Source organism: Prenolepis imparis, unplaced genomic scaffold (genome assembly GCF_030444845.1).
Source record: "Prenolepis imparis isolate NDT839.2.m4 unplaced genomic scaffold, iyPreImpa1.0 SCAF_12, whole genome shotgun sequence".
NCBI lineage: Eukaryota > Metazoa > Arthropoda > Insecta > Hymenoptera > Formicidae > Prenolepis > Prenolepis imparis.
Window position 1 is genome coordinate 11,548,475 of NW_028141170.1, and position 15,485 is coordinate 11,563,959.

A 15,485-nucleotide genomic window follows, 5' to 3' on the forward strand; every position below is an offset into this window, starting at 1 on the left:
AATTGTATTACTTACATCGATTACCATACAATAATCACAACATCTTTTTTGACACTTACACTAGAGTTTACAGCCAAAAATTATTATTTTAAGGCTCCTGCATACTCGATTGCCAAGTCCGTAAAATTTATACGACAGCGCCACATTTGGCAAAACTATAAACTATAAAGCGTGAAAATGACATAAATTATTCTTGCAACTTACAGCGTCATTTATCATTTTAGTGCTTTGTTTCTATTTTTAAAATAATTGTTATAGTGTTAAAATATACCGAAGACTCTCTTTTGTTATAATTTAATATGTAAAAGCAAATATTTATTTTATTTCGATACCTGTCAAACAGCGGGTTTTCGTCCTTGATTAGGCTCAATTCAATTCGACATATACAATGTTATTAGTTATTGCTTACCCAAACAAAAGGAGAGTTTTCGGTATATTTTACAAGTCGGTTCTATCGATTACAAACCCTATTTTATTGAAAAAAATTTTTATTTTAGCGTAAGTCGCAAGAATTTTCATGGTATATTTTCTCGCTTCTGATGTCATCAATTCAAGATGGCTGCAGTAAGTATGCAGGAGCCTTAAACCAGACATAGTGTTTCTTATAGATTTTTGGGTACTGAAAACTATGCCGTAAATCAAAGGACCACGCACTAATTATAGAAAAAAAGTGGCCGCCGTTAAAATCGACCAAAAGTATGGAAAAGTGTACTTTGTGTGATGCCGATCAGAAATTCAAATAGACACGACCTTCAAAATATGCTAGTTTTTAAGCTACGAGTTCATAAATGTAATATTTTTGCTCATTTTTAGACAAATAATAGAAAACTGTGGGCTCGCAGCTTAAAAATTATAAACTAGCATATTTTGAAGGTCGTGCTCATTTGAACTTTTGATCGGCATCACACAAAGTATACTTTTTCATATTTTTGGTCGATTTTAACGACGGCCATTTTTTTCACATAATTAGTGCGTAGTTTATAAAAAAGTGACCATCGTTAAAATCGACCAAAACTATGGAAAAGTGTATGGTTTAATATAGACATCTGTGTAGAAAACACTTTGGGCCAGTTTCACCAACGTCGGTTAATTTCAACCTCCGATTAAACTATATCTTTGTCTCGTTCTAAGAACGTACCTGAAAAGAGACAAAGATATAGTTTAATCGGAGATTGAAGTTAACCGACATTGGTGAAACTGGCCCTTTGTCTTTAAAATAATGAAAAAAAAAAAAATTTTTTTTGTAAATTATAGTGTTATAATTAGGGCAACCAAAAATAAGCTGTGAAAAATCTTGTTTTAAGCGCTTAAAATATGCTCCATAAAATTTAAAAAAATACTCTAAAAACAGAGAAATATGCTCTTAAAAAATTACAATTTAAATTAAAATTAAAATAAACTTAATGAAAAATTGTTTACATTGTATATATTCTTATTTTTAGATTTATTAATTAATTCCATTGAATTTATAAAAAACACAAAGTACATACATTTAAATTAACGCATATAAAAACGCATAGTCATATTAAAGTCAAAAGTTTAACTCTTTTAATTTATATTTTGATTACAGTAAATAATAAACATTTCACTTAAGTTTTCAAACAAAAAGCTTTGCCTATTTGCTCGCAGAACATTTTTATACATTGAAAAACTTCGTTCGACATCAACAGAAGTTATAGGTGCATATTTAAATGCCAAGGTTTCTTGAACGCTGTACTTGTCCGTTTTTGTAGTATCCGTATTATCAGATTTTCCAATCAATCGTGCTGAAAGTTCCTTTAAAACAGTAAATCCACTATTCTTCGCAATAACGTTTGCACATTTTTTCTTAATAAAATTCGCTGTCTCGCCGTTTACATTATTAATTGCTTTCATAGCATATATTACAACTTCAATCTGCACAGTAAGTAAAATAAAAAAATATAAAAAGTAAAATAAGCAAAAATATATGCACTTATAGCTAAAATATGCAAAAATAAGTACTTACGACTAAAATATGCAAAAATATGCTGTTACATATAGGGTTTAAAATGCATAGTTTCTTCCGAAATAAATTTATATGTAATCTATTTCTTTATTAATCAAATTAAAAAAAATATGCTCTAACATATTTTGGTTGCCCTAGTTATAATATATATATTGTATATTATAACACTATAGTTATATATATTATACATAATATATATATATATATATATATATATATATATATATATACACTCGTCAACAAAATTAACGCATATGTATTTTAAGTCAAAATTTCGCATAATTTCAAATAAGCATAACTCCGCTAAAAATAATCGGATTAAAAAAATTATTTTTTTACTGTCAAGCTTGAAGTTTCTATTTTAAAAACCATTCGTCAGATTTTTAATTTATCCTCCTCCCCCGTACGCCACTGCTTCAAAAGTAAGGACGTGTTTTGTCTCTAAAAAATTGCGTACTTTGACGCACTCCACGGGGTGGAATAAATTTTTTTCGCAAATCTTATCATAACTATCGTAAAATGTGGACTTTTTACTACAAATTTTAAAAAAAAGCAAAGTTCGTACGATTTTTTTTCACGGAGTTATTACATATGAAAGTTACCCATACATTTTTTCCATTTACCGCCAGTATTAGTATTACCCGACACGCACCACGAGGTTGCTGGATTTGGCGCTTAGTATGTGTGTGTGTATGTGTGTGTATGCGCCCACGCGTGCGTGCATGCGTGTAAATTTGGGCTCAAATTCCTCAAACAACAATTAGAGCATGCATTAATATGTGTGAACGTATAGAAGAAGTAATCTGAAGACGAGGCGGGAACACACAATTTTGAATGAGAACATTCCTACATTTCCCTCTCCTAACCATACGCACGCACACACACATACACACACACACACAGCAGAGAGGATTTGGAGTCATTAAATGGAAAAAATGTATGGGTAACTTTCATATGTAATAACTCCGCGAAAAAAAATCGTACAAACTTTGCTTTTTTTTTAAATTTGTAGTAAAAAGTCCACGTTTTACGATAGTTATGATAAGATTTGCGAAAAAAATTTATTCCACCCCGTGGAGTGCGTCAAAGTACGCAATTTTTTAGAGACAAAACACGTCCTTACTTTTAAAGCAGTGGCGTACGGGGGGGGGAGGATAAATTAAAAATCTGACGAATGGTTTTTAAAGTAGAGACTTCAAGCTTGACAATGAAAAAAAAATTTTTCAAATCCGATCATTTTTAGCGGAGTTATGCTTATTTGAAATTATGCGAAATTTTGACTTAAAATACATATGCGTTAATTTTGTTGACAAGTGTATATATACATATATATGTATATATATATATATATATTTATAAATTTAACAGACCACACGTACCAAACGCGGATGTCAGTGCGTCAGTTTCAAGGAAGAATTAATTTTTCGTTGAAACTGAATAAACTGATTTATTATTCACAGGCACTAATTTTTCTTGGTACGAAACCAAGAAATTAAATAAATCTCTAATTCTTAAAGATTTTTATAATAAATCTCCCTGACCCCTCTAAAAGCTAAATCTCAATTCGAGATTTTTACCTTTAACAAACTCCTCTAGCCCCCTTAAAGGAACATAATCAGCACTAAAAATGGATAAACTTCTGAATACGACCCATGCCCGATTGCCATAAATTTTTGTAGAAACACTGTAAATGATGTCAAATGATTGTCCTTAAGCGGATTTTCACCGATACAAACATTCAATGCTAAAAATATTAAAATAACTTTCTATATAAATTATTGTCGGTAATTATATAGAATAGGGCCTTTTCACATGGGTACACACACACACACGGGGGGGGGGTGCAAGGGGGCCTTCGGCCCCCCTCCCGCACCCTCCCCGCCGGTAGGCAGGGTGGACCTCGCTTCACGTTGTAAAGTATATGCCTAAACACAGTGAATTCCAATAGAGAGAGAGACAATCAAGAAAGATATATTCAAATAACATAACACATTTAATACCAAATATATATAAAGCGTCCTAAGATATACAATATACTATACATATATAAAGAATCCTAAGAAATACAAAAATAGAATATCAGAACGAAAACGTCAACAAGAAACAATTTATATTATTCTTTTTTGAGCTAGAATATACATCTTTAATGTCTTCAATTAATTTTTTAAATGGATCTAATTTATGTTTTTTTACATCTTGCCTCCACAGAACTCACACAAATGATCAACCATATTGTCTTTCGTAATTCGTAAATCGTAAATGGACAATAATTTATACAGAACATTATTTTAATATTTTTAGCATTAAATGTTTGTATCGGTGAAAATCCACTTAAGGACTTTCATTTGACATCATTTACAATGTTTCTACAAAAATTCATAGCAATCGGGCGTGGGTCGTATTCGGAAGTCCACCCCTAAAAATATCTACAAGAAAACACTTACAATTAGGGAATCTCCGAACTTTTTTGTGTGTCGACCAGTGTTAATTATCTTGATTGTGTATCTTAAGCACTATCATATTTCGAGTAGTGATATTAACTCGACTTTACATTCTACTTTATTTTAATTAAGGATCGACAGAATAAATAACAGGCAAACTCCGAATAGAGTCCTTATAAACTCTAAGGGTGCAATCCCACGTAGAAGAAAAAGCAGAATAGAAGAGAAGTATATAGTGGGGATAACCAATCAGAATTATGTTTCTCCAAAAGACATCATACTTATAGAGAGCGTTGTAGTACGTACCTAATATATCTAGTTTTACTCTTGTTTGTTCATTATTTTATTTTTATATATAATAATAATGTCATTGGTAAGTTTTTTTCATTATAATATATAAAATATATATGTGTGTGTGTGTTTTATTTTCAAATATATACATTAAATTTTGACAATTTATTACACTTGCCCATTAAATTAAGTTAAATTATATATTTTCCATAATAATTTTAAAATTGAAAGAAAGATAGAACTAAATTATTTATGTTTTTTATTTATTAGGAACAATTATACAGTGTGGATATTGTGTTAAAATCTTCTCAAATTGTAGAACATTCCTTGTTTTGGAAACTACAAGAAAGAAACGCAATTAATAATGATAGATGATGCCAGACGTATTATATTATATATATCATCATTATAACTATTGGGTTAAGTAAAAAGTAATTTCGTATTTTTAGATCAAATTCAAAGACAAAATATTTATATTTAAAAATAATTTAGTTCACAACGGTCTTTTGAGATACGTTGACTATCTGTGCGATGTCTCGTGTCGTATAACGTGTGTATTTTTAATGAACGTCTTGATTTGGTCGTCGTCAGGCAAAAACGGCCTTCTGAGTGCTTATCATCTTTACACGTCATATCGCCAGCACGAAATTTCGCAAACCGCATTTTGGTACACGTTCGATATTATATAGCATCCTCTCCATATATATAGCACATATATTTTTTTTAGTTTTTGTTGCGTTTTTCCCTTTGCGAAAATAAGAAAACATTAAACACCGAAAATACTGCTTGTTTATTATTTGTTTCATGTTTACAAAGTCGCCAAATAAAAAATACTGAACCGATTTTAAATAATAAACTCTTAAAATACGCGGGAAAACATATATAGCGTTTTAGAGTGTAATATATGTTTGTTAGGTTATGAATAAAAAGTTAGCATCTTTGATTTATTCAAGAGAAATCGTGCGAAAAATGGAGATATAATATATAGAACGATGAATGAGAACGCGTTGAGATAATATAATAACTATTAAAATAATAATCCCTCTGTGTGCTTGCATGAAAAAGACTTTTTTAATTTGTAATATTATAATTATACCATCAAGAGAAAATTTATATAGCAACACAATATACAATAAGTATTATAATCTTGCGCGAGAATACACATTATATAGATATATTGCAGATTTCACCAATGCAGAAGTAACATATATATTATAAATACTTAATTCTCATTTTAAGTTATAATATCTTGCATTTTCTAAAATAAAACAAATCGTAGACTTGCGAATCCAAAAATTCTAATTTTTATGAAACTTTACACATATATAGAAGGGCTAAATAGAAAGTTATAAATTTTTAGCTGCCTAATTAAATGATCATTTTAAGGAGTGAAACTACTTTTTTATGTATAGACGCATGGATTTTTACTTTTCTCGATATATCTCGAAAAACATTCGAAATATCAAAAAATGTTTTATACATACAAATGATGAAAATATCTCTATTCCCAGACAGCACAGAATGTCCAATAGACGTCCAGTTTTGGTTTTTATTTAGTCCAAATTAACGTCCATGGATATAATATGAACGTTTTAAGAATAATATCCATATTATTATTATTAGATTATATATATTATTAGACGTTCAAAGTATATTTTATATTTAGACGTTTTAAAAACGTTCATTTTACGACGTAACCCATACAGCACAGAACATTTCATTTACATTTCAGCAATATTATAATCTTACAAGTTGCAACAAGTTGTAATATTGGAGACATATATAAGAATGTAAAACGCACAATAGAGAAAATATTAAGAATAAATATTAAATATTAGGAATAAGAATTATTTTAAAATAATAAAATTATAAAGACTAAAAAATACAAATTCGGATATAAAGGACACTATATATAATAAGGGCGTAATAATAAGAGCCTTATTATTTTATACTTGAACTTGTATTTGTATATCAGAGTTTTTTGGTTTTATTATTTTAAAATAATTCTTATTCCTATAATAATATTTTCTCTATTGTGCGCAGTTAGTGCCTGTTATTTTATGAGAAATATTACTGCAAGTCCTTAAAATGAACATTTTTCGATTGTTCAGAAAAGTAACACTGGACATCTTTAGCTCTAGTATGCGGATATATATATATATATATATATATATATATATATTAATATATATATTTAATATATATATATTATATTACACATATATGTGTGTTATTATATAAATATATATAAAACGTCCAATATATGTATATATTTTTAATATGTTTTTTTAAAACGTGTCATATTGTGCTGTTTGGGTTCAACCACATTAATAAAATAAAAAGAAAATAATTTTTTTCTAAAATTTAAAAAAAAGTTTTTCATAAATTATTTTTTCAAACTTTTATTAATATGGTGTGTTAAGAGGGGTATATTAATTTTATATGAAATTTTTATATAAAACATCTCGAATGCTTTTCGAGATAAATCGAGAAATTTAGAATTTTTCAGACAACTGAAAACTTCTAAATTCATCTATGTATCCTCCTACATGTATAAAGTTTCATGAAAATCAAGATTTTTCGAGTTTACGAGCATCCCCCTCACCCCCCGCCATTCTATTTTCGACTCGTTACCGACTAATGTTGGCAGCACCGAATAACCTCATTCCGCGTATCTAGCTCCTATTGTGACAGCTGTCATAGAGAGTCTTTCGCTGGTGTAAAGGAAGGCAGTCGTGTGTAAACAATATTCTCTCGTCATTCGTTCGTTCGTCCTGAAGCAGCCTCGATTTTGCCTCTCCTCTCGACTCATTGTATTTTTGACGTCTCGAACAACAACACACACTGTGAAGGATGACAATGGGCGATGAGATCCCAGTTACATCACTGGTTCTTCCAGTAATATTAAGACCGATATTAACCAAGGTATCGTCTCGTATTGTTTATAAATATGTTATCGTCTCTAGTACGATTATATCTTTCTCCATTAATCTTTAATTTTTGCGTTCAATGATCCATACATGCATCGATGATGTATATTTTCCAAACAGCATAGAAGAATGAATGGATATAAAAGAAGTTGAAAGTATTTTAGTCTATTTAATTTAATTTTATATTAAATTATTTTTATTTAATTTTATTTAATATCTATTTATATAGTTTTTTTTTAATCTAGTATAAGTAATTTGACAAATTATTTATACTCTATTGTACTTTGAATTCTTAGTAAAAAAAATTTGTTAAGGATGTGTTAAAACTAGGTCTGTTCTTTTTAGCTGAACTGGCTGCACTAGTTCAGAGTTTATCTTTTTCCTTCAAATGTAAAGAAAAAGATATCCCCTGAACTACAGCCAGTTCAGCTTGGTTCGGCTAAAAAGAACAGACCTACTGATGGCTGATTATAATGTGCAAATTTTCTATAGCTGGAAAGACAAAATGTCATGGCAGCACAAACTCTACGCGCAGCTCTCTCTAAAGCAGAGAGTTCCCATCCTGGGATTACACACGATTTAATTATGGGTATAATACGCAGAGCAGAACTCAATCTTGATATGAATGAGAGTGTCTTACGATTGCAAGGCGCTGCGTCTGACTATGATGGTAAGATAAATATAGAAAATGCAATTATATTTTCTTTTAAGGTTATTGAGATAAATTGATTCATTTTACTTTTGCTTATAGTTGTGGAATACCGTTCAGCGCGTTCGGAAGATGCGTTTCAAGAACTGAATCGTAAATCTACTTCTTTGAAAAGAATACTTAGCAGAATTCCTGACGAGATCACAGACAGGAAGACTTTTCTGGAGACAATTAAGTTCGTATAACATTTGTATATGTGCATATGCATAAACTCATACGTATAAGATGTTCTGTATCGACTATATTTTTTTTCAGAGAAATTGCAAGCGCGATAAAGAAACTTTTAGATGCTGTGAATGAAGTTACTGGATTTATACCTGGCTCAACTGGTAAACAAGCATTAGACCAACGCAAAAGAGAGTTTGTGAAATATAGTAAAAGGTTCAGCAATACATTGAAGGAGTACTTTAAAGAGGGACAGTAAGTATATAAATTTTTAGAGAAAACTTCAAGAATATACATATATATTATATTATACAGTTCTCAATAATGTAAATATGTAATAATAACAGAGTTGCCACAAACCTGGAAAACCAAGAAAAGTCATGAAATATTAAATTAGCCAGGAAAAACCTGGAAAAATCAGGGGAATGTATAAAAGAACCCGGAATTTTGCTCAATTCCCATAAATGCTCTTGTTCTAAATTATAATTATATTTTAAATTATACTCTTATACACCTGCATTCTTTTTTCCAATACTCATTTATTTTTTGTTGGCCTGAATTTGCATTCAGGATTATATTACTAAACTTCCAAGTTTGTGTTGTTTTTAACTTGTCTCTTTATAATATAAGATACTTTTCCTACAATTTCTACTTCTAAATGTTAAAATTTAAATTTACACATATTGGTCATAGAAAATTCTCTATTGTCGTCTGGAAAACATGGAAAAGTCAGGGAATTTCTAAATTTATTTTCTGTAGCAACCCTGAATAATAAATGATAACAATTTATTGCTTGCAAAAATAAAAAATTAAATTAAATAAGCAAATTAAATAATTAAAATAAAAAAATCAATGACATGTCTAAAAAAGTTAAAGATTTAACTTCACATTATTCACACTTATCATAATGTAATATAATATATACTTTTTCACAGAGCAAACGCAGTATTTGTGAGTGCACTATATCTGATACACCAAACAAATATGATTATGCTTACAGTAAAGGACAAATGTGAGTAAATCTCAATTATACAATGAATTCCCAGAGTGATATGTGGTAATATCACAAGAGTCAGATAATCCATAGATATTACAACCTGCTAATCTTGCATATTCCATTATATAAACAATAGAACATAAAAATATCTGATATAGAAGAATTTGTTTTCATGTTAACTGATTGCACCATAGTTTTTGTTACATATATATATAAATATAAATATATATATAAAATAATAAAAATGTTGGTATATATTATTCCAAATTATTTATACTTTTATTTTGTGTCAACTCAAAATATAGTCGTCAATTCTCATCGTAATGGTCAATAATATAATAGTATATACAATGAAAAATGTTCAGATATGAGAATGACTTTATTGTTGTTATATGAAAATAATATGTCATGTATGTATATAATATATTGTATATATATACAGGGTGTTCCGTAAGTCGAGCTAAATCGCTCGGGAGATGAATGGGGAACCAAAAACAAGAAAGAAAGTTCATACAAACATAGGTCCGAAAATGCGTTGTTTTCGAGTTATCGCCATTTTTATGTTAAAATTTGAAATTGCTTTGCTTTTAAATTTTTTTTTTCAAAATTGAAACATGAGATGGTTTTTATGAGTTTCAAAACATAACTAAAGTCAAATAAAAGTTGCGGGCTGCTTTAGCACTACCCAGGATGCACCACGTGGAGGTACCGCTTAGCATCCCTTGGCAGAGATCAGGACCCCACAGTTCGTCACTCCTGTGGTATTTAGTGACTCCAAACCCTCTCTGCCATGTGTGTGTCCGCAACTTTTATTTGACTTTAGTTATGTTTTAAAACTCATAAAAACCATCTCATGTTTCAATTTTGACAAAAAAATTCGAAAGCAAAGCAATTTCAAATTTTAACATAAAAATGGCGATAACTCGAAAACAACGCATTTTCAGATCTATGTTTGTATCAACTTTCTTTCTTGTTTTTGGTTCCCCATTCATCTCCCGAGCAATTTACCTCGACTTACGGAACACTATGTATATTTATACATACTCTCTTTTAGTTCTTATAACTCTAAAGAGTATAAAATATATAAATGAAACATCAGAAGTTACTAAAATTTTGAAATATTATAATAATGAAATTGCATTTATTATAATATTATAAATATTTGAGTATTAAGGCTCCTGCATACTCACTGCAGCCATCTTGAATTGATGACGTCAGAAGCGAGAAAATATATCATGAAAATTCTTGCGACATATGCTAAAATAAAAATGTTTTTCAATAAAATAGGGTTTGTAATCGATAGAACCGACTTGTAAAATATACCGAAAACTCTCCTTTTGTTTGGGTAATCAATAAATAACATATATATGTCGAATTGAATTGAGCCTAACCAAGGACGAAAACCCGCTGTTTGATAGGTATCGAAATGAAATAAATATTTGCTTTTACATATTAAATTATAACAAAATGAGTCTTCGGTATATTTTAACACTATAACAATTATTTTAAAAATAGAAACACTGCATTAAAACGATAAATGACGCTGTAAATCGCAAGAATAATTTGTCATTTTCACGCTTTATAGTTTATAGTTTTGCCAAATGTGGCGCTGTCGTACAAATTTTACGGACTTGGCAATCGAGTAAGCAGGAGCCTTAAGCAATGAAAATGTATTTGCAAATTGGCAAATTCTTCACATTTAAATAATTGTGTGGTCATTTTTATTTATACTCCTTAGAGCAAAATAAAGATAATAAATGGAGAATGTAAAGGGATTATTTCTTCAAATGTACAAGAAATAAAAATTACTTTATTGATAACAAATGTACACAAATTTGTTATATTTCCTATATGGAAAATTGTGTGAATTGCTTTCCTATCTACATTCTCATATTAACAATGATGAACAACAGTAAGAATTAATGGTAATTACCGTAATGAGCGTTACTGCAAAATGTACAAAACTTCAAGCCCGCTTGCTGTCAGAGAATACACGAACGATGCAACCAACGCCGCTTATATTAAATACTTTTTCATGCCAAATTAACAAGTGACTACTGCTACCTTCCGTCGGAATTTCGAAACCTCGATAAATGTACTTCATTAGAACATCCACTAAGTCACGATCTAATTGTGCTAAGCAATCGTCCATTTGATTCGACTTTATACTTAGAAGCACCTTCTGCGTCAAGTTCCGAGCACTGTCCTGCAAACAGATATATCTGTATACATAAAAATTTATTCGCATATTTTTTACAAATTTTGTAAATTGTAAATTCCAAATAAATGCAAAAACTGGCACATAATTTCAAACCAATTTTTAAAAAAATAATATAATCGATTATTAGAAAATAAAACAAATTCTCGAAAACCTAAGTTTTTAAGAAAAAATATGTAGTTGTAAATTACATATTTTTTCTTAAAAACAACTATGTGTTTTCTTTACACCAATCGATTCCTTGAAAGAAAATGGATAGTTGTTTTTAAGAAAAAATATGTAATTTCCAACTAGCAGCTACATATTTTTTCTTAAAAACAGCTATCCATTTTCTTTACACCAATTAATTTTTCTGGTAAATATGCATACTACATCTTATTATTTTGAGTATAAAAGTATTAAAGTAAGATCATCGAAAAATGAATATTTTAGGAGATATTTCATAGTTTATGTAACATTGTCATATTACAGTATAAAATGTCATAAACTATTCACTTTTTGATCATCCTACTCTTATAACTTCATATTTTTCTTTAAATTTTGCTTTAAATTTTATATTTTTCTTTAAATTCCGAGATATAAGTTTGTAACACTTTAAAAAACTCACCCTGTATATAGGGCATATGAATGAATTTATTATGAACTAACAATAAGTTACAAACAAAAATATATAAAAAAGTATAGTAAATAAAGAAAATATTAAAAAACGCACACATTTCAGTTCCTTTTCTGGGCCATCTCGAACACAATAAATGTAAATATAAATAATCTAAGTAGTCGAATGTGTAGTTAACAGGTAAAATAATACACTAATATAAAAATAAATATGAAAATTATAATAAAGATGGTTGCTAATACAAAATTACAATCTCTAACATTATCAGTGACGAAATCAAATAGCATCCAATAAATAAATTTCATCTATTTTAAAATAACGATTATTCATACTATTTATGGTAATTGTGAAGGAGAGGGGCTTCCTCACTGATTTGGCTAAAACTTCATAATTTTGTGTATTTTGGTGCATAAAACATGAATCTATAACAATAAGAATTTTTAAGGCTCTCGATATTAATATATATTTAAAAATAAACTGGCTCTGAGAACCGTGCAGATGTTGGTGCATAAGTTATAGCGAAAATTAATTGATTATGAATCTATAAGTTAAAATTGTCACTCTCAATTTGGAAAAAAGTTATTAAATACTAAAGTTGATAGTTGCGTGGTTAGCATATCTGTCATATCGACATGATGTAGATGCACTGTTCAATATACGTCAACTATTCTCTGCTTTAACAAAAAAAAAATTTATTTTTTTTTTTGTAAATATGCAGTTTTGTTGTACTGAATATGCCGTAATATATTGAATTAAATGGTTAAAAAAGATGGAAATAGAGTTTGTTTTTTTAAAGCAAAGAATAATTGATATATTGAAAAGTGTGTACTTAATAACATTTTTTAAATTAAGAGCAATAATTTTAACTTATAAATTCATGTTTTATGCACCAAAATACACAAAATTGTGAAGTTTCAGCCAAATCGGTGAGGCAGCCCCTCTCCTTCACAATTACCCGATTTATTTCCACATTTTTTAGATCTATAACGCCATTTGACGTTTGAAAAATTATCAAAAAGTATATCATTTCGCGAGAGCACGAAAAAAACGAATAGTTCTCATCGCACGCAGAGAATGCATGTTTTGAAGTTAGGTTACCTTAACTTGTTGGTTTTTACACTCCAGTGGCGCGGACTTTAATACCGATATTAATGCCTCCGCGTTCTTACCCTTAATAAAGTGTTAAGGAAAAACTAGATCGCAGGAAAAATAAACAAGATCTCTATCGAGATCTATGCGAGAGCTTTGCAAAGGATATTGGCTAAGAAGTGTCAAAATCTCGTTCTCGTCCGGACCGGTGGGCGCGCCTACGCCACCGTCGGCGTCTTCCTCTTTGAAATTGTTATCGCTATACTGGTCCACATCGATCTTGCGGAACGCGGTCGCCGAAGTATCCTTCTTGCCGTCGTTCCTCGACATCTCGACGTTGTGCGCTTGAACGTCTCCCTACGTTCACGTTCACGTTCACGCCTTAGAACATCTATGTTCTAAGGTTCACGCCCGGCTTATCAAAATCGAACAGCGCCTGACAGCGCCTTGAGTCATGGAGAAAATAGATAGCCGACTCCCCTATATTTCTCTTTAAAATAGCGTTTCAAGCGCCACTTCGGCGAATGTACAGGGTGTCCAATTTTAATCTATTATCCCTAGTAACTTTGCAGAAAGAATAAAAAATATGTTGGAACAGAGAGAAACCTGAGAGCGGCCACCGCGATCTAGCGGACGCGTGTACTGATGCGCCCCCTGACAAAGTGGACATGAACTACGTCGTTACGCTCGGTAAAAAACGTAGAAATGGTTCGAATCCGTGATATGGTTCATATCTGAACTACTCGGATAAGAACCGAGTTGAGAACCAAACCGATGAGTCAGACAAGGACCAACAATCCATCGCTCTGGCTTTGTCTCACCAACGATGAGCGTCTCGTGGACTCGTGCGGCGGCAGGCACGAGATTTTGCCTCTCGCGCGTAGCGTTCACGTAATTCGAGAAGGACAAAATTTTATGACGTTAAACTTTGGGCAATATATAAAAAATTAAATATATTAAATATAAGGTGTAAAATCAGATTATAAGTTGAATAAAAATTATATCCAGTTTTTTGATTAAAAAAATTGTTTTTTGAAAGTGTATATTAAAAAAAATTGTTGAATTAATTTTGTTTTAGATGAATAAATATTCTAATTTGCATAAATAATAAAAAAAAAGTGCGAGTGACGGGAATTGAACCCCACTCGTAGTACGTACACTTAAGTCCGTGGTTATCACGTTACTGATTGTGAGTCGGATTCGATTCCCGTCACTCGCACTTTTTTTTTTATTATTTATGCAAATTAGAATATTTATTCATGTAAAACAAAATTAATTCAACAATTTTTTTTAATATACACTTTCAAAAAACTATTTTATTAATGTACTCAAAAAACTGGATATAATTTTTATTCAACTTATAATCTGATTTTACACATTATATTTAATACAAAATGAAACAAATAATAAAACGCTTTATTGAAAGTGCAAATTAAAAAATTGTTGAATTAAATTTGTTTTACATGAATAAATATTCTAATTTGCATAAATAATAAAAAAAAGTGCGAGTGACGGGAATCGAACCCAACTCACAATCAGTAACGTGATAACCACGGACTAACAATAAGTGTACGTACTACGAGTTGGGTTCAATTCCCGTCACTCGCACTTTTTTTTATTATTTATGCAAATTAGAATATTTATTCATGTAAAACAAAATTAATTCAACAATTTTTTTTAATATGCACTGTCAGAAAACAATTTTTTTATTGTACTCAGGAAACTGGATATAATTTTTATTTAACTTATAATCTGATTTTACACCTTATATTTAATATATTTAATTTTTTATATATTGCCCAAAGTTTAACGTCATAAAATTTTATCCTCGAATTACGTGGAACGCTACGCGCGAGAGGCGAAATCTCGTGCCTGCCGCCGCACGAGTCCACGAGACGCTCATCGTTGGTGAGACAAAGCCAGAACGATGGATTGTTGGTCCTTGTCTGACTCATCGGTTTGGTTCTCAACTCGGTTCTCATCCGAGTAGTTCAGATATGAACCATATCACGGATTAGTACTCTGCGTTGATACCACTGCTT

The 15,485-nt window shown here is 30.2% G+C and overlaps 2 protein-coding genes across 2 annotated transcripts; one reads left to right on the plus strand and one right to left on the minus strand.

Annotated features, from left to right (window-relative positions):
- Positions 1–7,355: 7,355 nt before the first annotated feature.
- On the plus strand, positions 7,356–11,305 carry Ccm3 (programmed cell death protein 10 Ccm3). Its single transcript, XM_083051373.1, has 5 exons — positions 7,356–7,644; positions 8,142–8,319; positions 8,401–8,533; positions 8,614–8,778; positions 9,459–11,305. Exons 1-5 carry the CDS (start codon positions 7,573–7,575, stop codon positions 9,541–9,543), a joined length of 633 nt encoding a protein of 210 aa, XP_082907499.1. The 5' UTR covers positions 7,356–7,572; the 3' UTR covers positions 9,544–11,305.
- A 5-nt stretch (positions 11,306–11,310) lies between these two features.
- Arpc5 (Actin-related protein 2/3 complex, subunit 5) lies at positions 11,311–14,022 on the minus strand. The gene is made up of 3 exons (XM_083051374.1): positions 13,614–14,022; positions 13,453–13,526; positions 11,311–11,726 (listed from the first exon to the last, which is right to left on the minus strand). The coding sequence occupies exons 1-3, from the start codon at positions 13,771–13,773 to the stop codon at positions 11,487–11,489; spliced, it is 474 nt and encodes a 157-aa protein (XP_082907500.1). The 5' UTR covers positions 13,774–14,022; the 3' UTR covers positions 11,311–11,486.
- Positions 14,023–15,485: the final 1,463 nt, after the last annotated feature.

Coding starts and splice junctions, on each gene's coding strand:
- Arpc5 (XM_083051374.1), bottom strand. CDS start 13,773: ATGTCGAGGAACGACGGCAAGAAGGATACTTCGGCGACCGCGTTCCGC. Junction 13,527..13,613: donor GATTTTGACACTTCTTAGCC/AATATCCTTTGC, acceptor AACACTTTATTA/AGGGTAAGAACGCGGAGGCA. Junction 11,727..13,452: donor GTAAAAACCAACAAGTTAAG/GTAACCTAACTT, acceptor ATCTGTTTGCAG/GACAGTGCTCGGAACTTGAC.
- Ccm3 (XM_083051373.1), top strand. CDS start 7,573: ATGACAATGGGCGATGAGATCCCAGTTACATCACTGGTTCTTCCAGTA. Junction 8,534..8,613: donor ACTTTTCTGGAGACAATTAA/GTTCGTATAACA, acceptor ATTTTTTTTCAG/AGAAATTGCAAGCGCGATAA. Junction 8,779..9,458: donor GAGTACTTTAAAGAGGGACA/GTAAGTATATAA, acceptor ACTTTTTCACAG/AGCAAACGCAGTATTTGTGA.